The sequence below is a fragment of the Piliocolobus tephrosceles genome, chromosome 12 (assembly GCF_002776525.5).
Source record: "Piliocolobus tephrosceles isolate RC106 chromosome 12, ASM277652v3, whole genome shotgun sequence".
NCBI classification, from domain to species: Eukaryota; Metazoa; Chordata; class Mammalia; order Primates; family Cercopithecidae; genus Piliocolobus; species Piliocolobus tephrosceles.
The window spans coordinates 45882256-45909600 of record NC_045445.1 but is presented as its reverse complement, the minus strand read 5'-3'; the positions used below and the strand labels follow the sequence as shown (position 1 = coordinate 45909600).

Here is a 27345-nt window from a genome sequence, read left to right as displayed (position 1 = left end):
GTGATTAGTTCAAGAGTGTTACCCACAGGATCCTGGGACCATTCGGTACCTGGCTGAATCCTACAGCAAGGTTCTGGGTACAAATCTTCATCTGGGCTTTTGCTAGCCCCTCTTGGCAAGCATCAACCGGGATGGCACATCCATAGGAAGGTGACAAAGCTCCAGCAACTCAACCCAGGACCCCTCTTGTTGCTGCAAACTGCAGTGACAGTCTAGGATTGCCTGTCCAGCTATGATACATTATTTAAGCCAAAAACAAAAGCTGCTCACCCAGGCCCTCCCTACCCCCACATACGTTAGCCTTGGGCTGGCAGTCGGGAACCTACTGACTATAGTCTACCTCTTCTTTGACTTTGGCTAGGTGTGTGCCCCAACCCAGAGGTACAGAAGGGAATGCTAGGAACCACAGTGCATAGAGGACTGATCTGCACAGGAGATGGGTTAGTTTTTTTTTTTTTTTTTTTTTACCTGATAATGCTGGCGAGCCAGGGACACCAGATGGGCCACGCAGGCCCTGGATGCCTTCATCTCCTTTAAGGCCTGGGAGGCCAGGTACACCAGGGTCTCCAGGATTACCTGGCATCGTAATGAAAGACAGCAGTAAATAAAGGCAGAGGAGGCCCACAGATGCTACAAAATGCCCAAGAAGAGGTGCAGGGAGCTGTCCTGGCATTAGAAGTGCCTTTCTTGCCCTTCCCAAGTCTCTCACGCTAATGGCCGCACATGATAATTGGTCTTCTGGAGCCAAGGGGCCTTCTGGAGCCAACATTAGTGTATTAAGAATTGGTCTGGCCACGGCCTGCCTTTCATGGTAAGCTCTGGTAAGTACTTCTTCTTCTTCTACCACTAATCTGCTGTAATGCCTAAAATGTCTACCATTTGGATTAAGATGTTGAAGTCCACTATTTATGTTACACATATATGTTTCCTGTGAGTGGCACACAGGAAGCCACTGTCAAATATTAATACCAAACTGGGCATGGGCCTTAGAGGATGAGAGGAGAGGGATAAGTGGGAAGACCCATGGAAGAGTCACTACAGTAGAAGCCTTTGGTCAAACAAGAAGTAGCTGGAGATACTGGGCATCTCAATATTTGGAGAAGGTAAAGGGAAGAGTTGGGCACACACAATAACTAGGACAAGGAGAGATGAAGACAGACTTTCTAAGCATCATACTCTTGAGGGCTCTCAGCCACTTGCTCCCCTAACCAAAGGTACTTTTCCACTTCCTATGAAATTGTCAAGCTCAAACATGCATGGAATCACCTACACAAGGCCCTGAGTATTCCATAGTATCAAACTGAAGTCAGCCCAGCTAGGGGGTGGTTATCCATCCTTCCCAAAGCATCACCAGGAGAACCATTTTCACCAAATTCAGGCCCAGGCAGACCCAAATCCTAGGCCTAGTGGACTCAACACAAAAACAGGGTGCTGGGCTTGGCCAAGAGATTGGAGTTAGCTTTATTACCCAAGTTCAGGAGCCATGAGGGGCTCTTGGGTGTGTCAAGTTTAGCAACAATCGAGTAACTAAGTATCCTTTAATAATTACAGGGGATATAGGATTAAACTTCCTGTCTTTATTTTCTACTCAAATTAATGAGAAGTTGCACCTGAGATCACAGCACCATCTATATCGATGAAAACATCTGGGCCTGGCAGGCCAATGTCACCCTTTTCACCCTGCAAAGATTAAGTACATTAAACACAAATGTTTCCATGTCCTTATTACCCAAGATCTATGTGCCATTAAAGCCCATCCCTAGGAAAATGAAAGGTTCTTCCATCTATAACCCTGGATTTCCAGGGTCAACTAGTCTATAGGTTAATTTCAAAGTCCCAAAAATTTAAGATGAAGGTGACACAAAGCAGGCCAGAGGCCTAACATTCAGTTGCAAAACTGTCAAGGACAGGGTATCCCAATTTTATTTTGCAACTCTACTCAAGGACAGTCTGCTCTGGGCCTTGACTGTACCTAAGTAGTGCTAAGGAGAGAAGAGAGTTTTAACTTTTTTCCACTCTCAACAGGCCTGGGCCTCTACTACCATCACAACCCTTGTTAGTGGATGATGTCAGGCAGAGGAAATTAAAGGAGTTCTAATACTCCCCAAAGACAGACTTAGGTACCAAAAACACATACAGTGGCATATCCAGGGTGTGATGGTGGCAGTTATATGCCCCAGGTGTAGGCAAAAAGGGGATGCATTGTCTGTAGAGAATTTAAAACAATAATAAAACCAACAGTTGGCAATTCTAAGCAATATGAATAAAATTTTCCTCATCTGTGAGATGGACTTGATCTCACCAGCCCCTGCCCCTTAGTTTACCACTGATCAAGTAGTATCTAAGAAATGCTCATTAGCAGCTTTGTGTATTCAAAGTAGGTTACATGCATTTCTTGAGAAAAAATTGAAACTTAAAAGGTCAAAATATTAAAAATACTTCATCTTATATACAGACATTTGTGGTAATTCACCCTTCTACCTACCAACCCTGGATTTTTCACTTCCCAACTTTACCTCAATTCCTTGGAATCCATTAAGCCCAGGAAATCCCAGGGTCCCTTTCTTGCCCTGTGACAGAAACATAGTTACCACTAAGTTGAAAGTATGAGAGCATAAGAGAGTCTGGTCTTTGGATTAAGCCAGGGCAAATGGCACAGGGATCTTGGATGACATTGCAGGGTATGTATGTGTGGCTTCTATCTGACTCTGGAAGCTGTAAAATCTCCCAGAAGACAATATGGCAGTAGGTAGCCAATTTACATATTAGGAGGTACAAGGGCCACAAGGCTAGACATGGATACAAGCAGGCTGGACTTGCTAGTCCCTGATAGCATGCCAAAGATGTATGACCACAGCATGGAATGGCAAGGCACTGAACTTGACACTGGATACCCATGTTCTTGAGTGAAAAGAAAAGAGGACAGTGGCTAAGATTATACCAAAACAAAGGGAGATGAACAATTTGCATTATAAGTAATGTCTCCCTTTGGCCATGTTAAGTAAAGCAAGGGGGACTTTTAATTGGGATTTTATACACCAAGGCTTTAATGATATTAACCAAAATACCTGTTGCCCTGGAGAGCCTTGGACTCCTTCTGAACCCATGGGACCCTGTAAAGAAAATAGTTACACCTTAGAAAAATCAATAGGCCACCTAGAAAAAGCCACTAGACTTATATAACAAAGTTATACAACTGAGTTCAGGATTTAGCAGCTCCTAAAATCAGGTAAGCGCATGTTCCTAGACCTGGCTGAATAACTTTTTTTTTTTTTTTTTTTTTTTTTTTAAGACAGAGTCTCACTCAGTCACCCAGGCTGGAGTGCAGTGGTACAGTGTTGGTTCACTGCAACCTCCGCCTCCAGGGTTCAAGCGATTCTCCTGCCTCAGCCCCCCGAATAGCTGGGACTATAGGCATGCGTCACCACACTTGGCTAATTTTTGTATTTTCAGCAGAGACAGGGTTTCACCATGTTGGCCAGGCTGGTCTCAAACTCCTGACCTCAAGTCACCCACCCGCCTCGGCCTCCCAAAGTGCTGGGATTACAGATGTGAACCACCACGCCTGGCCTAATGACTTCTTTCTAAGCACTAATCCACCAGGCTAAATAGCCACATGGAGCATTTTTTAAGAGCTAAATAAATGGAAACAGTTTAAGTAGTAGGTGGAATTTGATAGAAGGGTTGGGTGGTATTATACTTAGTCTGCATTAGTTCCAAGTCAGGAGATCTTTAAATAGATTATGGGAGGGCCTCGTCTTCCACCTCAAATGCATTCTTTGTTGGTGATTATATGTATTTTCAAGACAAGGGAGGGGGAAAAGTAGAGAAAGAAATAGCAGGGTAATGGATAAATATGGCTAAATACTCAAAGGACTCTTACTTAATAAACTTCATAGTCAACTTAACAACACAATTCTCTAAAATGTTACTTCTTTGAGGCTAAGCTTGGCCCACTGCTTCTAGCTCAAGACCTAAGTGCCCGAAGCTAGGAATCAGAGAGGCTAATTATTTTTCCATTTCAAATGAGATTATTATTGGGAACTGTTGACTCCAAACATCACTCACTATGTTCTAGAACTTTCCAGGCTTGTGTCTGTCCTAAAAGGTTGCACTTGGCCCTCTTTCTTCCATTCCTGTGCCACTTCCGTGCTCAATTCCCTCAGAATAGAATGGAATGAAAGCAAGGCAACCCTCATATCATTCTTTAGCCCAGAAGACAATGATGCATGACAGCAAGGAGATAAATAGGCTGAGGCGCCACCTAGAGTAGAGGGTGCCTCTTTCCTTTTCAAGAAAGTCATTCAATCAAGGGAATGGGGCTAAGAGAGAAGGAGGTCTTAGGAACCTGCCATTGAGTTGAGGAGAAAGAGAAGCTTAGGTGGCAATTAAGTTGCAAAACATAGAGAAGCAAACAGGAAAGCAAATGGACACGGTGACTTGACAGACCCAGGCAGGTAATATTCCAGGTTCGTACCCTAGGTCCTGGCAAACCAGGGATTCCCTTTTCTCCCTTTTCTCCAGTAGTTCCAAGGCCCTAAATGAAAAAAGAAACCACAAGTTATAATGTTTGTTTTCTCATCAGTCTCCTGGCTTCATCCAAAGCAAGGGGGCTATTTTAATTAAGCTCCATTCTCCCCTTAGGGAGGCTCACCATGCTGTCTCTTGTCACTGCCTGAGAAGCACGTAAGTTCTGAATATGAATTGGACCATTCATTCAAGGTCCCCCTTTGGTTCTAGAAGTAATGCCCCCCCACCCCATCCACAACACTGTTCCATGTATTTATAGTATCATAGGCTAACAGCATAGAAATGATTAAATATCTAACCTTGCTGATTTTACAGACGAGGAAACCAACATCTGGATGAATTAAAATTGAATGAGACAGCCAGATCTTGTGTTTTTCATTCCGGGAACCTTTCCATTAGAACAGGCTGCCTTCTATCATTTAGGAACTTGATTATTTGACCTACAAATGGAGGATTATGCAAATTCTTGGGGGTTGATACTAGGGGGAAGAGCAAGAGTTTTTCCCCTTTGGTGACATAATGAGTACAACATCCTTTTCAGTGGGAAGAAGTATTTCTATCTAGGCACGGTCTGAAACCCTACAGCTCCTGTACTGGCACTGTAGGGCTCTTGCCTGGCCCTAGAGATAGTCCAAAGGGGACTGTGAGATGGTCTCCAATCCCTCTTGCCCTGCTCATCGGAGGTGAGGATTTGTAGCCATGAATATGACTTGGGGATTCTCTAGGGAAAAGCAGGAACTCCAAGAAGCAGAGTGAGTAAGAAAGAACTTCCTCCCCTCTGGGTCCAAGGCAAATGTCTGGGCCCCCAAGAAACAGAAGAGTTCATTACTAAAGTGGACAAAGTTTTTCAAAGAAAACTTAAACGAGGCCACTGTGCTGTTGTTTAAAATTGTACTTTTTGGAGCACAGATTTAGCAAACAACATTTTGGCTTATTGTGAAAGTAAAGGAGGCAATGAAGGAAAGACACTAAATGTTGTGGAACATCTGTTGTCCCTTTAATGTGACCTGGCTCACCTGCTCAAATCCCATTTGTAGCTTTTTCTTCCTTTTACGTACATACTCAGTGCGCTCCCATGAGTACTGAAAGCTGGTTGAGCACCCCTTGGGCTTTCTGGGCCCAGGGTTTTTCATTTTTGTTTCCTTTTGGCTAGTCATGTTTTTGTTTTTTTAATGTGGGTTGTTTTCATTGTCTTTTTATTGGGAGGAGTGTGTGTGTGTGTGTGTGTGTGTGTGTGTGTGTGTGTGTGTAGGATCCAATTCAAAGCAGGCTTTGGTCCCGTACTTACCTGTTCTCTTTTCTGCATTTATATAACTGTGCATCAAATAGCTCAGCCTTCATGCTACATTAAATTTCTAATGTGAAAGGCTCGTGGGTTAAACTGAATGCAAACTTATTTAAAATATTAGTTTTTCTGCATCAAACCAAGGCATGCTGCAACTTGGTGGAATGTCTATCGGCTTCTGAGGTCAAACACTTCAAGAAGCCTTCTCTGACCTGTTCATGAAATCTGTGGTGGCCCATGCTGCCCCAAACTCTTAAAGTGCAAAGATTGGTTGCATATGAAAGTTTTGTAAGCATGAGGCCTATATTACACTCTCTTTTATCTTTCTCCAAGGCCCATTACTACAGTCTCAACACATACAAGGTGGTCCAGTAAATACTTGTTGAACTGAATGGAATAATGACCTAGAGAACAAAACTGTTGCAAAGGGTGAAGGAAAGAATGTTCAGGAACCATCATGTGCCCCCATCTGTCTTGCCCTCAGTTATAAATATAAGGGGGCCTTGTGCTAATTCTCCAGAAAGCAGAAGAGTCTTGCTTTCTCAGAGGGCCTGAGAGCTTGTGCTATAGTGTGAACAAAAACAAATATGTTTAAAAAATGTAAAAAAGAAAAAAAAGACAAATTTGTGTGTGGGGGTTAGAGCCAACAAAAGATAAATAGCTTGGCAAGACACTGGCTGTGCTGTAGGTTCAACTTGTCTCCAAGAATAGGGAGGCACTGTACAGGGACCCTGCTGAACAAGCTGTTCTAGCAAGATGCCCTGGGACTGGCCCCGTCACAGTCAGTCCTCCTCATGAGTAATCTTGCAAATGCTGCTCCCACACTCCTACTTACCCACGGCCTGGAAAGCCTCACTGGAGCTAGCTTAACTGTTTCCAGGCCTGCTCTCCTGGGCTCTGGACTCCTGATGCTTTTTGGTTCTGAGGAGGCTCAACCCACCTACCTAGTAGTTACTCCTACTCAATAGTTACCTCAGGATTTGCCAGTTTCTTCTCTTATCCTTCCCCTCATCTATTCCACTTTTGCCTTCCCCTGTGTTTGCTAGTCCCTTGGACAGAGGGCACATGGATATACAATTCTCTCTGACGACCTCCATGGAAAGACCTGTGGCTACAAGTGTGAGCGTGTTGCTTGAGACAATGGGGTAAATGTGTGAGGTGAGGACTGAGCCAGAAAATCAGAGATGTTTGGTCACTGCAGAAGGGCCAAGAGAAAGAAGGTGAGGGGCAAATCTCTCAGGTTGGGCACTTCGTCTCTTACAAAGATTTGGACTCATATAGGAAGAAAACAAATAGTTAAAAGGAACATTTTTGGATTCCACAGAGATTTCTGTCTTCAGTGCTGCCTTGTTTCTCAGTAAGTATGGATAATTGAAAGCTGATGTGAAGGCTTTGGATTTGAGAAGCACATTTCCTCTGAAAGGTCCAGAGTATCACAAATACATTACCACATTTCTCCTCATAACTTTTCTGTCATAAGGCATTCATATAAAGTACCTATGAATGTTCCCATTAAACAGATAGAGATATTAGGACTGTGAAGGAGTTACCTGATTTGGCCAAGGTCACAGTTTGAATCTGTGCCAAAGTGGGCTGAGAATTCTGGTTTCTTAATTCCCACCCTATGAAAACATGCTGTTCTATGTAAAGGGGTTATTTTCCAGCTTTGATGTCTTTACAATCAACTGGGGTTTCTATTTTTCAGCCCATATTCTGAAACACTGGAAATACTGAGCTTGAAATGGTACTGCAATTTATCATTGTGCATTGTCGTCAGTCTCTTTCTTTTACAGGACAAAAGGGAATGGGTTGAAATTGCAGCAGGGGAAATACTCTGGGTTCGGATGTGGAAGGGAAGGGGAGGCAGGCAGTGTGAGCCAGTGAAGCCAACAACACCGGAGGAGATCATAAAATCCTTTGTAGAGATTTAGAGACAAAAAACGGGATTAGAACAAACTGGACTGTAGGGGGCAGTATGGTATGGGGAAAAAGCCACCAAATTGGCTAGAATTCAAGAAAGCTGAATTTCAGTCTCAGCTCTGCTAATAACTAGCTGCATGATTCTGGACAAATCTCTTCACCCGTTGAGGCTGTAGTTTCCTCATCAGTACAAGGGAGATAAGCCTGGCTCACCTTGCTTACCTCACAGGGACAATGCCAGGTGGTTAGAATCTATGTGAAATGCTCTACAAAGAAGGTAAAAACCTTATTCCCAAACTCACTTGCAAAGTACTTTATATCTGTACTGTCCAATAGAAATATAATGTGAGCTACTATGTTATTTTCATTTTCCTAGTAGCCACATTAAAAAAGCAAAGTAAACAGATATTCATTTAAATGATATATTTTACTTAACCAAATATATAATAAATATTGTCATTTTAACATCGAAGTAAAAAATGTTACTGAGATATTCTAGATTTCTTTTCATACTACGTTTTTGAGATCTGGTGTGTATTTTACACTTACAGTACATCTCATTTCAGATCAGTCACATTTCAAGGGCTCAGTAGCCACACATGGCTGGCGGTTACCTTATTGAACAGGACAGTCTTACATTTTTTAAAGAAACTTTGCATACATTATTAGTTGTGTCTTAAAAGAGTAGATATATGCATGTTCTCACTCACATGTGGAAACTAAAAAAGTTTATCTCATGGAGGTAGAAAGTAAAATGAATGATACCGGAGGCTGGGAAGGGTGTGAGAGTGGGGTGGGGGGAGAGATGGAGAGAGGTTGGTTAATGGGTACAAACATACAGTTAGACAGAATGAATAAGTTCTAGTGTTCGACAGTGGAGTAGGGGGACTATAGTTAACAACAATGTACTGTATATTTCAAAGTAGCCAGAAGAGAGATTTAAAATGTCCCCAACACATAGAAATGATAAATGTTGTGGTCATGGATATCCTAAATACCCTGACTTCACCATTACACAGTCTGTGCATGTAACAAAATATCACACGCACCCTATAAATATGTAGAAATATTTTCTACCAATAAAAAATATAAATATGACCATTGTCAAATTACAGATATAAGGAGAGGTTCGGTGACTTGCCAAAGTCCCAGAGCAGGGGCTGGGTCTAAAGTTTGGGTGTTCTGTCTCCAACACTAGGGTTCTCTTCCTTTCTGGTTCATTAGATACAGAGGTGATTAAAATCAAGTGCATGGAACAGATGATGCTCCATGCCCCCTTTATTTCTATGGAGTAATAAGAATCATCATGGAAAGAACCTGCGCCACTGGCTCCACTGGCTCTGCTTTCTGGCCACCCAGAGAGACCCAAACTATTTCAAAGTACTGTAGGGAGGGAATGGAATCATCTATCCCCATTGGTCCAGCAAGGACAGGCAGGCCTAGTCATCTTTGATTCATCTATTTTCCACCTGATCTCTATTCCCAATCCATGAAAATCTTGTCAGCTCTTTCAAAATATATCTTGTGATTTAAAAGACACATTAAACAAATGTAATGCATTGGTCTTGTCTGGCTTCTCATTCAAACAAGGCAACTGTAAAAAAATATATATACCTATAAGACAATCAAAAATTTGAATTCTGCCTTGTTAACTGATATTAATTACTGATCGCAAATTACTGATGATGATACTGTCACCATGTCTTAAAAAGCCCTTACCTTTTAAATATTCAGAGGTATTTGTGATGAAATGATATGTCTATTATTTGCTTCAGATTGGCCATACGTTGCTAATTATTGAAACTCTGTGATGGGTACACGAGGGATCATTATGACATTCTCTCTGCTTTTGTAAATGTTTGAAATGTTCCCTAATAACAAGTTTGAACATTTTTACATTTTGAATCTATCCACTTATTTCCATGTCCATTGCTGTCACTATAGTCCAAGTCATCACCACTATCTCTTGCCTGGACTACTGCCATACCCTCTGTGTTTGCTCTTCCACCCTTCCCATTCCCTCTCCCCTTCCTCCCACAGCCACAGTGATCTCAAAAATACAAGTCAGAGCCTTTGAATGGCTTCCCATTACATTAAAAATAAAAAACTGCATTGACCTATGAAGGTAGCCAAGATCTGGTTCTGACTTCTCTGTCTGGAATTATTGGCCTTGCTTACTCTGTTCCACTTACTCACCTTCTTACTGTTCCTCAAAAGTACTGAGGCTTTCTTAACCTCAAGGTCTTCGCACTTACGGTTCCCTCAGCCTGAAACCCTCTTTCTGATCCTCACAAGACGTGCTCTCTCATAATATGCAGGCCTTACCTCATATATCACTTCCTCAGAAAGGCCCTTCTTGACCGCTCTGTCCCAAGTAGACCACCCTGTTCCCCATCTACACTTCATCACTTTACCCTTCTTTCATCTTTTATATATCGCCACTATATGAACTTGTTATAGATTTATCTGTTTACTGGTTTCTTGTTTGTTTCTTCCCTCACTCCTCCATTAGAATGTAATATCAAGGACAGGGACTTTTACTTAGTTACCGTTGTAACCTCCAAGTCCAGCAGAATGCCTGGCACATAGGGACCCTCAAAAGGTAACTGATGAGTGTAAGAATCTAAGCTAGAAAGGCGGATATGAAAGTGAAGGTAGGATTACTAAGATTAGCTACCATTAACTGAATAATAAGTGCTAGACATGTAGTAAGCCCTTTTCATGCATATTATCTCATTAAATCCTCATAACCACCCTAACATTCTCCCCTTTTTTGTAGGTTGGGAAACTGAGGCTCAGAAAAGTTAAGAAATTTGTCCAGGTTCACATAGTTAGAAACTGGCAAAATCAGAAGTCAGGCCTAGGTCTGTTTTAACTATAGAGCTTGAGCTAATAACCTCTAAGTTATATAGCCTCATGGAGAACCATGCTTACGTCTCCATGTGTTTGAGAAACAAGAACATCTCCTTAAATGCCTTCTAATAATAAAGATGGTGGCATTCTCTACAATATCCATGGGAAGAGGTCTTTCTGTTAGCCTTCTATTGCTACAGCTTTTGTCCAATCAGACCCTTGAATACATGTTGATCAAATAGAGAGACTTACCGGGAAGCCTGGAGGGCCACTTATGCCTGGAAAACCCTTAGGCCCTGGTTCACCCTGGAAAATCAGCCAAAGGTTAGTAAGTAGCATCAGGAAGCAGTGAACACACCAGAGGATGGCTGTCTGCAAGTACTTGGACTGAGGAGTGGGGAAGCAATGAGGTCTCAAGATTAGGGCAGCAGAGAGTGGTGCAGATTCCCCAGGCTCCCTAACTAGCAGCTGTTCCAGGATGTCTTAGTTCATGGAACTCTTTGCTGTGGGAGAAGGATTATGGACCATAACTGTCTAAAACAGAATGTCAAATACTGAGGCTAACTGGGAGACAGAAAGGATGATTGTCTGTTTTCTTTCTAGTGGAAGAAGCTGTTCCGTACAATTTCCTATAGAAAATTATAGGCAGCAGAGAAATCTATAGTCTTGGGAAAAGGGTAACAATTACAATTTGGATGGAGATACATAACAGTTTGATCTGTCATTCCTTGATATGTGAATTTATCTATACGTGCCATGGAGAAGCTCCTTAAGTTTTGGGAATGATTGAGGAAGCAATCTCTTTCATGCTGCCAGACCATTCCCAAATCAACAACTAGTTCCTATAAACCTGGAGGGGCTTGGAGTTGTTGCTTCCACAAAGACAAATTTAAAGAAAGGAGACTAAACACATTTCCCTGCCTAGGCCCCTTGGCCATGGGAACAGAATCACAAAGCTTAAAGGAACCCTGGCAGGAAATGCAAGTTACTGAAAGATATCTGCACACCTTAACAGTACACAACCATTGAATTACAACCATGTAGGTAGTATACAGTGACTCACATAAAAATACAGATCATAAAATATTTCAGTTAAACAAGTCTATGGTGTAAGCCTTGGTAGTTCAAATCAGGTAAATTAGGGCATCTCTTGTATATCCTATTTTCAGGGTCAAGTTTTAAGAGCAAATAACTTCTTTAAAAAGATAATTCATGAGCCACCATTCATACCCTATGTGTTCTGTCACAGTACTTTGGGGACACCATAAGTATTGAGAGGGTTGGGAGTTAGGAGGAAAAACACAACTATTTAATGTTTAAGTTATTCAGTATATCAAAAATTGAATCTGCAACACTAAAACAGAGAAAATAGTGCTTAAATGAATACTCAGATGCCCAGGCACACTCATATCTACACACCAAGAAACATACTCTGTCTTTTAAGAAAGCTTTTTATAAGGGGCAAAACAAAGAAGGCTTTTTACTCTCACTTCTAAACAAAAATCCATTACCCAGAACCCTCTATTCTTCCAGTATTGTCTGGTTATTAAAGTTCTTATAATTATAGGAAAAAGTTTATTAATTTTTCCTATTTTCAAATGTTCACTACCTTGGATCCTTTCTTCCCTTTGGGGAATCCCATGAATTCCAGCTCTCCAGTAGATGGTGGAGGTCCTGCTGGGCCAGGGAGACCAACATCCCCCTGTAAGATCAAATGGAACATTAAGCAAAGTGAAAATCACACCGACCATTTTTCTAGAGGGAGGGATTGTCCTCTGGATGTAACTCACAAATAAACTGTCTCTTACTTTGGCCTCTTCACCCTCATGTCAATGAGGAAACAAAACTCTCATTGCCAAAGGGTGAGAAGAATTATAAGCCTGACCAGTGAATTTCGTACCAGCACTGCAGAGGGAAGAGCAAGATGGATAGAAGGAAACTTTAAGTTCACGGTTGCTATGAAAGGATGTTTAGAAGAGAGTAAAAATGGAATCAGAACAAGGTGAATGACTACCTCTTGGCAACAATGACCTGACTCTAAGTGGTCTAATCCTTGCGAACAGCACAAGCAGAGGCAATGACGTCCACGTTAGAACATTGGAGGCAAGAGTTGTTCCTTCAGAAGGCAGTACAATTGTGAGAGAAGGGTGGGAATGGCAAGTTCTCAGCCTCGCTTGAGGCTCTGAAATCACAATGCAATTTGTAAAGAGAGAAATGGGAGAAGGAGGGAAATAAAAGAGAATGGTGAAAGAGAAGTTAAAGAAGAGAGATAGAGGAGAGAGAGAGACAGAGAGAGAGAGGAGGACGAAAAGGAAAAGGAGGAGGAAGTGGAAGAGGGGGAGGAGGAGAAAGGGTAGAGAGAAGAGGGAAATCAGAGACAAGGAAAGAGAAGGGAACAGAATACACAAAACACCAAGGAAAGACCCAGATGGAAGGAAGAGAAAGAATCTATTTCAAGGGAATATGTTTGTAAGACATACACCTTTCACAGGTAGGAAGCAGGGGAATAACAATATTTTGAAGGGAAAAGGACCACAATAGCCCATGTGTGGCATGTATACATGCAGCCCTCAAGAGATCCCACCAGAGGATCTAAATGCTCATTTCCCAAGGCGAAAAAACAAATCCTCTTACACAAGCAGGCACATGTGTGTAATCAGACACATTTCTTGCAGCATATGGAATGCAGATTGTATTTTTTAAAAGCTATTTACCTTGACTCCTTTCTCTCCTTGAAAACCTAGCCCCATATTCCCCTAGAGAATAGGGATACAGGGAGGAAAAACAAAATCAATTACTAAATAAGCTCTGGAAACGTAAATTCGAATGCAATGTTTTTTTACCAGAAAGTAGGGTTAACCAAACCAGTATCTCTTTGGGAAATCCAGAGTACTTAGGAGTAGGAAGCAAAATTCCCCAAGACAAAGTATACTTACATCAGGACCAGGAGGACCAGGAGGCCCTGGAGGACCCTAGATTTTTTTAAAAATCAGAAAAATAAGAAAGAAAAGAGTTAACACTTGTTAGTTTCTGTCAAAAGAATTGTTGAGAGCCACTCCCCAGTAACTCAGCCCTCTTTCCTGCTTTGGCATAGATTGTAACTGTCTTTCCTGTGGTTCCCTGTTATCTACTTTGAAATCCCCCAAATTGACCTGGTAATCCCATTAATGCTAAGGTAGTGAAGACTTCATGTATCATTCCTCCCAATAGGCCAGAACTTTTAAAAAGATGACCTTTGGTGAAACTAAGCCAAAGTACTGATTAGTGGGATTTCTTGCTCTGGAGAGAACAATCTGGGGACACAGCTTTCCTAGAACCACATAGATGACTGGCTATGCTCTTCCTCTACCAGTGATGATAAACAGGTTTTGTGTCAGAAAAATAGGTAGGTAGGTAGAGCTGCCCAAGATGCAGTATTAGGAAGGAATCTGAAGCTTCTTCAGTGTTCAGGGTGGGTGATAGTGATGGTAGTATGATTAATTAGCAATACTTGTCATGGGTGAGGAAATGGAAGGTGGCAATAAATGTGTCAGGGATCTGCCATCCCTGGGCTATACTTTAGGTTGAGCTATGGTGGGAGGCTTTAGAAGCACAGATTGGATGGTCAGAGAGACTCTGATAAATAACTCCAATAGCTCCTGGCAAGAGCACGCTTTACTTTAACCCTCCAAGAATGGAGGTTGCCCTTGATCACCAGGAGCACCTAAATTACACAGGCTTACATTGAATCTATAGTATGATAGGGAAAACAGTCATGTGAATACTGTGATCACGCACTAGGCTTAAATTTATCTTACTTGTAATCCTGGTGGTCCTGCAGGTCCTACAGCTCCAGGAGATCCGGGTGCTCCTTGTGGGCCCTAAAGAGGCAAGTTTTTACCAAGTTCAAAAAGCAAGGCAGTTTTCCAAGAAAAAGGAAAATATGTATGTCCACGAGAACTGTACAAGAATGTTCATAGCAACTTTATTCATAATAGTCAAAAATTGGAAATGTTCCAGTTGTCCAATGATACAAGGATAAACTCTGATAGATTCAAACAGTGGAATAAATGCCGACAATAAAAAGTAGCAAATTACTGATATATGAAACAATGCGGATGAATCTCAAAATCACTGTGTTAAGTGAAAGAAGCCAGACCCAAAAGACTAGACGTTATATTATTCCCTTTACATGAAGTTCTAGGACTGGCATAATAGCAAAAAATCAGGATTGTGGTTGCCTTTGGGGTGAATTGGGGCAGAGATTGACAGGGAATGAGCAGGAGGGAACTTTCTGAGGTGATAGTAATTTTCTATACCTGAGTAGAGGTTTGGATTACATACAAGTGTGCATTTGTCAAAACTCAGCAAACATACACCTAAGATTTATGTGTTTCGTTGTATGTAAATTTTATATAAAGAGAAAAAACTGCAAACAAATATTAAAGTCTAATTAAAGATAGGCATGCTATAGGATTTAGGAGTAAGTGAACTCTTGTCTACCATTTACTTTGAAATTCATTAAAAATAGGATGGATTAAACACCATATGTTCTCATTTATAAGTGGGAGCTGAACAATGAGAACTCATGGACACAGGAAGGGGAACAACACACACTGGGGCCTGTTGGGGGGTGGGGTGGGGGTAGGGACAGCATCAGGAAAAACAGCTAATGCATGCTGGGATTAAAACCTAGGTGACAGGTTGATAGGTTCAGCAAACCACCATGGCACACGTTTACCTATGTAACAAACCTACATGTCCTGTGAACTTAAAATAAAAATAAAAAAATAGGATGGATTGATGGACAGATAGAGGGATGGATAGAAGGATAAAGCAAGTACAGTTGGCCCTCTGTATCTGTGCGTTCCACATCTGTGGATTCAACCAACTATTGATTGAAAATATATTTTTTTTAAAAAAGGATGGTTGCATCTGTATGGAACACATGCAAACTCTTTCTTGTCACAATTCCCTAAACAATACAGCATCACAACTTTTAACATAGCATTTAACATTGTATTAGGTATTATAAGTGATTTAGAGATGATTAATAGTATAGGGGAGGATGTGTATAGGTTATAGGCAAATATGACACCATTTTATACAAGAGATTTGTGCATTCATGGATTTGGGTATCCATGAGAGGTCCTGAATCCAATCTCCCATGGATACCAACGGATGGTGTATAGTAAAATATTAATGGTATGCGTGTTCACTGCAAAATTCACTCTTCTTTGCTCTATATTGAAATTTTTCCTATTAGAATGTTATAATAAAACAAACACTTTTTTAAAAAAGCAAAAGAGTTATATTAATATCAGGTAAAGTAGGCTTTGAGACAAATAATATTACCAGAGATAAAGAAGCATATTTCAAAATGATAAAATTGGTCAATTTATCAAGAAGACATACCAATCTTAGATGCCTATGCACATAATAGCAGAGCTTCAAAATACGTGAAGCAAAAACTAACAGAACTTCAAGTAGAAACAGTCAAATCTGCAGTTACAGTTGGACATCTTAACATCCCTCCTTCCATAATGAACAGAAACACTAGACAAAAATATCAGTCAGGACATAGAAGATCCAAACAATATTATCCATTACCTTGACCTGATGGATATTTTTAAGATCATTATACCCAACAACAGCTGAATACATATTCTGTTCAAGAGCATATGGAACATTCACCAAGATATACCATATGCTGGACCATAAAACAAACCTTGACAAATTTAAAAGACCTTAAATAACACAAAGTGTTCACTCAAATTGCAATAAAATAAAACTAGAAATCAATAATAGAAAGATATCTGGAAAGCTACTAAATATTTGGACATGAAGCAACACACTTTTAAATATTCCATGGGTCAAAGAAAAAATCATAAGGGAACTTAGAAAATTTTTGAATCAAATAACAACAATGTTAAACATAAGACAGTGAAATCGCAAGAGAAAAATGATCTGGTGAAATGCAAGGGTCCATTTCCAATGGTGGAGCAGGAATAAGTTGACACGGGCCTGGATAAGGGGCGGAGAGGGTAACAGAGGTTGGAACTGAGACAGGAGGAAGAGAAAGGAGGAGTTCAAAGGGCCTCCAGAAATAAATGACAGTCTGAACATTGTTTTGAAAATAACTAGCCATCTGTGATCATCTTGCTGATCACAAATACCTTATTCGGCCACCAAACGCCCTCTCCCCAAATTGAAGCAGTTTTTATATCATGCCTGTGTATGTGGACAAACATTGCACCTTTGTGGACAGGAAAACAAGTACCTAAGAGAAGCAATGCAGCAAGTACAGTGGAGGTTGTTCTGTAAATGTAATGAATACACTGTGTAAGCCAGTTGTTTTGCCCTAGGGAATATGTATGGCCTTGGTCCTTATTCATCTCTGTTTTTGTGTGTGCTCGTACACATCCCATTTTTTTGCCTACATTTTCTCACGAAACTCTGTAACTCTCTATTTAGAAAGTCTCCTCCCACTGCCAACTAAACACCATTCACACTTCTCACAAGCTACCTTCTGTCTCTCAGACATAAAGACTCACATGACATATCCTTAAGTGAATGGCGTCTCTTCCTCTAAGTTGCTGTGGAATTCTTATGCCACATTCCTACTAGTTTTTCCCATCCTTGGGGGCAGGGACTGTGTCTACATTGTCTCAGAGTTTACTCATAGCACTTTGCTAATAGTAGGTGCTCAATATCAGTTGAGGACTGAAAAAAGAGAGGACTGAAGAAAGAAAGAGTGAATACAGGAAAGGGAAAGAAAAAAAAGGAAAGAAGCATTTTTTTCTTAAGCTGTTTCAAAAAAAAAGTGACGACAATGTGGAATCTTAAAGAAAAATAAAGCTCTTATTAACATAACTCACAGTCTTACATAGACTCACTATTATCAAGAGTCCCTAGAAGGAATTTCTGTGTAGAATACCTTTTAAAGCAATGTGCTCTACTTCTTTTGATTTACCCACAGCACTCGACACACAGAAAATATTTAGTAAATGCTTCCTGAATGAAAGGCAAAATACTAGGGGAAAGTACATCCCAGTGAATACATAAGTCTCTGGCCTAAAGTCTGAAAGCCTGCTTGTCATGCAACTTGACAGTAGACAGTTCATCCTCTCAGTGCTTTCTCATTTGGAAAATGTCAATACTGTGACCCATTCTATTTCAACTGTCTAGATTTTCCTTGAGGTCTACAAAGACTTTAGAACATCATAGAGGATAATTAAAATGCACCATTAGTGATAGTCAACAATGAGAGCTCAACACATAAATAACAACTTACAGTGATTCCATCCAGTCCAGGCAGCCCAGGATCCCCCTGAGAAACAAAGGCAGGACACTGAAGAGTTTAATAAACTAAGCCTGCAATATTTCAGATAATTAACCTAACATTCATAGGGACAAAAACACATCTCTGAACCTTGGGCCTCCTCTGTCAAAGTCTTGTGTTTTAAATAATGTATGAATTGGACATATTCGACTGTTTAGATTGTTTACTTTTTTCTGTAAGACAAATCTGGACTGTAGAAGACACATATTATAGCCTTGGCTGAACAGGATTTCACATTTTACTTGGATTAATTAATTTTCACCTTTGCTAGACACTTACCAATTAGAAACTACTTCTGTGGGCTGGTGATTTTCCTACTCCTTTTGGAGGAAAGCAAAGCTACCTTCCCGTGTGCCTTCATCCCCAAAGATTCTGTGCCCATATGTATACAATGCAAATCAGGCATTTCAAGGGAAAATCAACAGAGCATACAGTCTCTGATTACGTTTTAATTACTTTGCTGCATCTTTAGTTACTGCATGAATCGGTAATATAACCATCTTGTGAAAATTGTTGTGTTCCACTGGATCCAGGGTCTCTGATTTTTGGCAAAACCATTTAATCAATGTTTTCTAAGACAATGACCAAATTTTGACACCTGCTAGTCTTACTCCACTTGGCTTACAGTAAAAAATCAGCTCTCTGTTGCATGGAAAGAGCACTGCCTGAGTTTTAGCTCTTTGCTGAACTGGCTTTGAGCAAGTCATATAGCCTCAGTACACCTCAGTTCTTCTATCTGTAAAATGAGCAATACCAATACAAGTCTGACAATCATGAGGTCCTTTCCAACTCAAACATTCTGTCTTCTACTATGGCATCTATAGTTAGAAGCCCGTACCCTAAATCTTGTCTGGCTCTCCAGCCACCCACCCCCGTCACTGCCTTCCAAAGTGATTTCCAATGTTCCAGGCTCTATACACTAATGGAAGACAGAAAAGTGCCATCAATTAGCTGAGTGAGCTTGGTGCATCTTCTCCTCAGATGTTGGGCACATAAATTTTCGTTTGCTACCAGGGAAATGATGGACTCCTGTCCTGCTCTGCAAGGGAATAGGGCCGAACATTTGAAGCCAGGGTTTACTTAGGACCCACAGGATATCAGGCAATACAGTCACAAGAACACAGAAGGTTCTTGTCAATTCTGGAAAGAGATGAAAGTTTCCAGCCAGCTGCAGGGCTGATGGGCAATTTTTGCAGACATCCAGGTGCCCAGCTAGGGTGATAGGTTGGTGTGAAGCAACAGAGAAGGGCAGAACCAGGATCTTTGGCTAATGGCCATGTTGAGATGGGCAGAGATACACATGGCTTCAAACCAAGGTATACAGACAACAAGGATTCTACAGTAGACAAAAGGTATCTGCCTGCAGGAAATGTCTTGGTTTGTGAAATAAAGTGATACCCATGCAAACTGTTTGTTTGCTGATCTGTCTCCTATTTTTGGTCTAGATCCTGCAGAGCAAATCTCTTTGACAGAGTAGTTGCAAACATTTATGTCAATGTTTCCACCACAAAAAGCTCCAGATCCTTTTAAATCCATCTTGGTCTGCTCCTTAAATAGAGACACAGATGCTAGTTCTGGAAATGTTTTCATTGGAGGTGGGGCCCAATGCTGGGGAACCCAGCTTATAGCCTACTCAGCTACCTGCCTTGCAGGCTCTTACCTTCATTCCTTTGAAACTACTTGGAGCAAGGACAGGGTCACCTTTTGATCCTTTCTGACCAGGAAGCCCCTGAGTAAAATAGTTTAAAAAATTGAAGAAATACACACACTTATAGTCTTTTTAATTGCATTATCTCATCAGATAAAGGATGGGACAGCAAGAGCCTAAAACCATGTCGCTTTTTCTATGGCAAAATTGGCTGTACTAAGGGGCAAAACACGTTCCTTGACCAGGTGCTCTGATTCAGAGCTGTATGCCCTCCCAATCCCCAAGCCAGAAGTCTGTAAAGGGAAGGGGTTTGAATGGGTCTGAAATGTGTTAAAGTCAGATCCTTTACATCTATTCAGAGTACTGATCTGAACAACCACAAATAACTCATATAATGGAGAGTTCACTGCTTCACCCCTCACAGGTATAGGTCACTGACAGAACCTTTGTCTAGGACAGAGGTTAGTAAAATTTCATGAAAAGAACCAGATAGTAAATAATTTAGGCTTTTTGGGTCACAGCTAAACTCTGTTTTACACTTTCTTTCTTTCTTTCTTTCTTTCTTTCTTTCTTTCTTTCTTTCTTTCTTTCTTTCTTTCTTTCAGCTAAACTCTGTTTTACTTTCTTTCCTTCCTTCCTTCCTTCCTTCCTTCCTTCCTTCCTTCCTTCCTTCCTTCCTTCCTTCCTTCCTTCCTTCCTTTGTATTTTATTGTATTTTTTTTTAAAAAGCAGGCCACAAGCCAAAGGCCATGTGGGCCAGTTTGTAGACCTCCAGTCTAAAAGATGTCTACAAAAATACCTTCATCCTGTACTTCTACCACACAACTTCAGACTCAAAGCCTGTCCAAGAGGTTGGTGTATCTCACTGCTAACATGAAAAACGGTTCAAAGTACACTGTTCCAATCTTTCAACTAGATTTTTTGCTGTCTTAGTGCAGATGCTGGCTAATATCTGCTAGAGTTTGTACACCTGCGGATAATCAATGTCCCTACACCTAAGGGAAGTCAGGATTTGTATTTGGGGTAGGGCTAAGCTTTGTGGACTGAAGCATTTACTGAATGATTGATTCCTTCAGCACAAGGATTATTGGTATCATAAAACAATAACATGATCCCAGAAGCAGAAACCGGGTTTTTTTCCTAACACTGCCTGTTTCACCTTATTCTTGTGGCCACTACTCTCCTGAAAGAAGCTTCAAAAAAGCCTACTGAATGATCTGTTCGGTATTCAGCAAAGGATACGTCTCAGCTTAGTAAAATACATGTCCAAGTTCCTATTTAGGCTTGAGGTTAAGTTTAGAGACAGGACTAGGTTTTTACCTTTGTCCTTTGTCAGAGGGTATTCTTTACCTCAACATTTATTTTCTCCCTCTAGGGGGCAGCATGTCCTTGCTTTGCTGGATTTTCATGGAAATGTTTTATTCTATACCTGGTTGCCATGGCAATCTTTGGAGAACTTTGCGACTCACTTAACTCATCCTATGTTAGCAATACATCTTTCCTTACCTCCCCACCCCCCGGCATATTGGTTTGGTTTTTAGGTGTCAAAGTCCTATATGCCAATCTGGGGCTTGTGCTTTGTCCATCTGTCTCATTTTCTCACACATATACCCACACCCCAACCTGGTCACTGAAGGTGGTGGTGCTGCTCTTCCAATGAAGTGTCAATTAATTCACGTATCTATAAAACATGTCTAATGAATGGTGTGATTTCTAGTTAAAAATCTCAGATCAGTGTCCTCATGAATTTAGATTATTTCAAGGGAGGTTGAGAATGGGTCTGAAATGTGTTATTTTTCTCTTTCCAGCCACTTGTAAAATCAGTCGGGAAGGGCATTGTATTTACTAGAGATCCCTTAGATCAAAATATCTGAGCCCTATCTGGATGAATGGAATTAAATAAAAGTGGTGACACTGGGATCCAATAAATACCTTATCAATACCATAACCAAGGGTTACGATGTGTGAGTGTAGCCACAAACTCTGTTGCTGTAGAGCAGGGTTTCTCAACCTCAGCATTATTGACACTTTGAACCAAATGATTCCTAGATGTCTTGTGCCAGTAGCACACCACCAGTTGTGAGACCTCAAAATATCAATAGCAATTGCCAAATGTCTGAGTGGCAAAAATCACCCCTGGTTAAAAACCACTGGTATAGACCAAGCTAGCAAGCCCTTTGGGTTTTGGTTAGTGCTTCCGTGATCCCATATAAGTCTTCCAAACATTCCTCAATATTGTCTGATGTGGGACCATGTTAAATAGCCCAAGTGTGTATTTTGCCATGAAATTTACTACAGCCTTTTAACAATCTTGCCAACTTCACAAGCTGCACTATAAAAAGGCAACCCTAAGCAGTCTAGCATGTGCACACCCCAATGCAACTGGTATTCTTCTTTAGACTTTTACTGTTGTGGTGCTGCCAGTATTGACTCCTACATTTGACAAGGGTCTGTAGTGGCTGTCCCACAAAATCTTAATGAGGTTTCCAGAGAGGCAGAAAAAGGGCACACTTTGAGACAAGCAAAGCCATGTGAAATAAAATGCAAATATCTGGCAGCATACAGGTGGTCCGAGAAGCCCAGGATAGCCATCAGGGCCTGGAAATCCGACAGCTCCTTGAGTTCCATTACAGCCATCCAGACCAGGTGGGCCTCTGGGGCCTGGCTGTCCAGGATGGCCCTGTTCAAAGAGAAAAGAAGGGATCAAGTTAGCCACAGGACTGTCAGCTACTCTAAATGGCTCCACAGCGAGAAAAGCCAAGCATGCTATTAAACTCTGGCTCCTTGATCACTCCCTTAGATCCATCATGTATGTTTGTACGTCTTTCCTTTATACTCAAGCATATGTGTCTAATCACAGTTCAATGTTGTCCCTCCCAAAAGGATGAATGCTTTAATAGGGACCAAGCTGAAACCAAAGGGATCAAGCATGAACAGATGGGATACATAAGGTCTTGCAACTTTACCTTTCTTGTATACAAAGATGTGCTGAAATTGGGTTTAGCTGTCTGGCAGCTGAAGTGATATGAACACGGAATCATGCCAGGCCTTGGGATTCCTCAGGCCAGACAGACCCTGAGCAGCCTGGCATGACATTCAGTATTGGAAGCTCTGCACAGGAAATGATGCTGGATTTTGGTTAATAGAGCAGAAGCAGTTCCCACAGCACCCCCTCTCCTGAAAGTTGCTTGGTCCAAAATAAGCAAGTCCTGCAAGAATCACATTTTCAATCTCATTTTATCATCCGCACACATCAGGCTATTGCTTCAGTTCGAAAACTGTATGTTTTCCTCTTCTCCGTACTAACTACTGAGGCAGTTGTTCTGCTTGGGAATTAGTAATCATTCTCATACAGTTCATCTGAATTCAATAATTTTCTAGAGTTGGGATTCCTTGGTACAGAGAGTCTACTCTTTTGTAGGTAATATATCTTTTTTAATCCATCAAAAGCCAATTGTGTGTTAGGCATGGAGCAAAGAGATGATCAGAAAGATCAGAAATATAGACAGGTCAATAAAAGGTAGATATCCCCCCTGCTGATGCAAACACTTTAAAAGCCAAGTATATACATTTGATGATTTGAGGGAAACATGCTATATGTTCAAAAATGAACTTTTCAAACTATTAGAGGAAACAACCTTTAATCAAATTCTTATAGAGGAAATATTCTATAGAGTTCTGTTTCATTTTCGTTGTTATTATAGTTGTAAGAGCTAGACACACTGTTAATACAAAAGTGTGAGTCTAGACAACCGGACTCATGGAATGCTAAGTCCAGAGGAATGGTCAATAAACTTGTCTTTACAACAAAGTTGCTGCTATCTGTGCCTCTGCAGACTCAGGTGATGATTTTTAGTTGCACTGGGGAAGCTGATGCAGCTTACTAAAGTTTGCAACTTTTTATTATTAATTGGGATGGTTACTCTTGTTTGCCCTGACGATCTACACTCTATCTCCCCTCAGATCTGTGTCCTGGGAGCCTGGCCTCTATGGACTGTACCACCTAGGCTCCCTTTCCCTCTGTCTTCCAGTTGTATTTGGCCACTGGGAGACACAGACTGGAGAGATCAAAGCAGGAAGAGAAAGACACAGGTTATTTATTTCCCCCATGCCCTCCCTCCCTGGCTATATTCCAAGGAAATGGACAAATTTTTCTGTAGTCTTAGTTCCTGTTCAGCAACAGCTATTTCATGGTTCCAGATCTCACTGGATTCCAATAATTACCATTCCAGTTTTTCCCCTTTCAGGTCTAGGGGTAGCTTTGAGTTAGTCGTTCCACCATCCATTGTTGTTTCCCCTAATCTTTCCCACATCTGTTAAATATACCCTTCATTCAACTCTATTCAGTTAAACCCTTCAGGTGAAATGTCTGTCTATGGCTGGGATCCTGATTGCCACTATTATAAAATGTCCCAGCCAAACTTGCTAGGGGTTATCTCTCAGCTAGGTTACAGGGATAAATTGAGGCAAAACGACAGGCTGGCTAAGTACCAGGAGTCTTCCTTACTCCTGAGCCCTTGTTTCTGTTTGACACCAAAATCCAAAATCCAAAACCTTTGGATTCTTAACCTTTGGAATCCACATCTTTTACTTAGGCCTTATCTTTTTCTAGTTTTCTTGCCTGAACTCCTGATATTTCCTACCTGTAGGATTTCAGGGATACCTGTTTTTACTTTCCTACCTTAGCTGAATTCTCTGGAAATAAATCTCTGACCTCTGACTCAGATCTATCAGTGCCTTTTCACCCAGCTGATGCCAAGAAATGGGTAGACAAGGCATGTTCTGAGCCAGTTAGACTTGTGCTCCAATCCCAGTGTTTCCCTTCTCCAGCTTGAGCCTCAGATCCCTTAACTGTCAAATGGTGATGAATAATATCTACCTTATAGAGTCATTGTCAGCATTAAAAGTGAATAATGCCTATTCCATTGGGTTATGGTTAAAATAAGTGAGACTAGGTTTACTAAGTAGGAGCTCAATAAACAATCTTCTCTCAGTCAAGTCAGCAAGGGTAAACCACAGGACTGAGCTCTACCTCCTCTCAGTTCTCAGAACCACAAAATTTCTGGCACATTGCCCTTTATTCTTATAGCTAATGATTTTACGTATGTGTGTGCCAACCCTCCAAGAGTGTATAGCTCTTTGAGGGAGGAAACCATAGTTCTGTATTGCCTCAAGGGACTGAGCACATGGAACAGGAGGATCTGTTGTATTCCAGAAAAGCCAAAACAACGTTCCTCAGAACCCAGTTTCAAAGGAAAAGTTTCCATTTGGTGAGTGGTATGTGTTCACTTTGAGAATATAAATCTCGTGTGCTCATTTACAAGTCTCCAGGCAGGGAACTAGAGATTTGGGATTGACTCCATGGGGAAAGCTAAACATAAATTGTAAAGTGAAAATCTCTGCTCCCAACTGCTTTGAACTGAAAACATTTGATAAACACACATCTCTTATAGATGCCAACAGGCCCAACTCACAGCTGGGATATCATTAAAAGCCACAGCCCTACTGTCCCTAGTCTATGTTGTTCTAATGTTGACGATCTTAGGAATGCTTGTTTGCTCACTCTCTAGCTTAGTTGCTGTGCCCTTTAGTGCAAAGACTTAGGTTATCATGAAGTGATGACTAACCCATTCATGTTGAAATTGTCTACATGACAGCAAAAATGGAGTTTTGAGACCAAAACTAGTGACACATATGTTAGCAATCAGCTAATATTAAGAGGGGAAGCAGATCTGTGCAGTGATCCAGTTTAGTAAGATGTGTTAGGAAAGCTGTTGGTTTCAGCCAAATTGCTTAATATGTGTTACTGAAAGTAGAACAAAATAATCAGTCTGACTAGGCCTATAGTGTCTGTGTTTTTCTGTCTGAGGGAGCCCTGACAGTCTAAGTACTACTGCTAGGCACTAGAGGTTGGAGTCAGCCTCCCCCGCAATACCTTTAGAGTGTTTACTCTATGCAGAGTTCAGTCATGGGCCTCTCAGGCTTCTGAGAGGAACAGAAGATATAATCTCTGTTTCCTAGGAGCTGGATGAGACTAGCACAAAAAAACTATCTATCATTAAGTCCCATGGGGCTGTAGGTAGTGAGGCGCTGGAGTATTTGAGACAGGTACCAATGACTCCTGGGAGATTAGAGGTGGAAGGAAGAGGTAAGCACTGAACAGAAGATGTTCAACAAATATTTCTTGAGAGGCTGCAAGACAGAGAAACAACAAGAAAGTGGGATTTTATGGAGTAATGAGGCTTGAAGCCTGCAGCTAGGGCAATCAGAAGTCAAAAGAAAACACATACAATTTTTGGTCAAGGAAAGGAAATATCAGGAGTTCGGGCAAAAAAACTAGAAAAGGATAAGGCCTAAGTAAAAGATGTGGATACCCCACAAGGGAGTGGGGACTTCTACTGGGAGCGGTAAGCTCATTTAGAGGGGTCTGAACAGCTGCAACTCATTCTGCCAAGCAATGAAGCCTCGAAGAGAAGTGATCCATTCCTGCAAGCTCTAGGGCTCTCTTGGCCACAGGCTGGAGGCAAGAGTATCCAGCTGGACTCTGGGGCAGTTTCCAGCTCAGAATTGGAAACAGCCTTAGCCTCCAGGATTCACTTCCTTCCAGCTCCCATTAAAACAAGACTGCAGGAGGAAGGGCATACTAAGACGGTAAGCTCCAAGTCCTCCACTCATCTCTGGCAAAGCCAGGTCCACAGAATGAATGAAAGAGGCTGCTCCAGTTTGCTAGTTTCCCTTACCCAGTGGCTCCCAGAAGATACACATTCTGGGTGGAGACTCTGGCTAAAGGGGCCATAGGAACACAGCCATAAGAAAATGCCAGGAGACATCATAAAAGGATGGCCAACCTCATCTGCTTATTTTCCCAATGGTCTATTTCTGGGCACTTTGCAGACTCTGCAGTTGAATAAAATGCTGAAGTCTGATGGCCGACTTGTTGATACATGCAACAGATATGAGGTAAGTAAGCCTTCAATTTTTCAAATTCATAAATGTCTACTAGATCAGAGGAGACAATGAATCAGATGATATTATCTTTCAAGGCAGAGCCACATGATTCCTCTGTATCCCCAAGGTTGAGTGCTAACATATAGCAGGAGCACATTAAATATCTATAGATTGGCGAAAAAAGATTTGAACCCCTTTTCCTGATACTAGATTATTATCGAGGATAACACAAAAGCTGTTAATCATAGGGTCTCCAAAAACCATGCTTTGATAAGGTTCAGAAGAACCTCTGAGAGGCTGTTGGAAAGATAAAAGCAGGCTTTGGGACCTCCCACAAATGGAGGAGCTGCACTTTTTTTTTTTTTTTTTTTCTGTTCTATATGTTGAGATTCTGTTCTTCTCTTAAACAAGATTGGAAACTGCTGCTGTAGACAAACATAGCCCAGACTATGGCTTAAATATATAGAGATGTGTCAAAGGGAAAAACTGAAAAAAGATAGCCAGTAAGTTCCAAATATTGTATTTTAAAGGCTGGTGCAATGTTACCATGGAATCACCAGCGGTGGGATAAGCGCAGATATAGGATGAAAATAGAGAAACTAAGAGATTAGGCTGGATGGATGGAAAAAAGAATTGTCTGCAAGTTCCAAACCTTCCACTTATCTTGGGCAGAGCAGAGGTCCACAGGATAAATTTTGCAAGAGGCTGCCTCCAAGTGATCTTTGGAGTAGTCACTTTGTAAAAACTTTAAAGGAAAATTCACTCTGAAATGAGGTATGGCTGAAGAGAACAAATTATGAAATGGAATGTATCAAGATATCATGAAGGATTTTATCCTCT

At 41.2% G+C, this 27345-nt stretch overlaps 1 protein-coding gene across 1 annotated transcript in view; it reads right to left on the bottom strand.

Annotated features, from left to right (window-relative positions):
- The window catches only part of LOC111536655 (collagen alpha-6(IV) chain-like), a 314428-nt gene that overhangs the window by 40778 nt on the left and 246305 nt on the right, over window positions 1–27345 (bottom strand). The window contains exons 6-18 of the mRNA XM_026451994.1: window positions 22121–22237; window positions 19570–19638; window positions 17862–17897; window positions 14386–14448; window positions 13525–13560; window positions 13303–13344; window positions 12198–12290; window positions 10841–10894; window positions 4478–4537; window positions 3069–3113; window positions 2517–2570; window positions 1611–1680; window positions 469–576 (exon numbers count right to left, since the gene is read on the bottom strand). Coding sequence (XP_026307779.1) covers window positions 469–576; window positions 1611–1680; window positions 2517–2570; window positions 3069–3113; window positions 4478–4537; window positions 10841–10894; window positions 12198–12290; window positions 13303–13344; window positions 13525–13560; window positions 14386–14448; window positions 17862–17897; window positions 19570–19638; window positions 22121–22237 — 847 coding nt within the window. The remainder of the gene's footprint in view (window positions 1–468; window positions 577–1610; window positions 1681–2516; window positions 2571–3068; window positions 3114–4477; window positions 4538–10840; window positions 10895–12197; window positions 12291–13302; window positions 13345–13524; window positions 13561–14385; window positions 14449–17861; window positions 17898–19569; window positions 19639–22120; window positions 22238–27345) is intronic.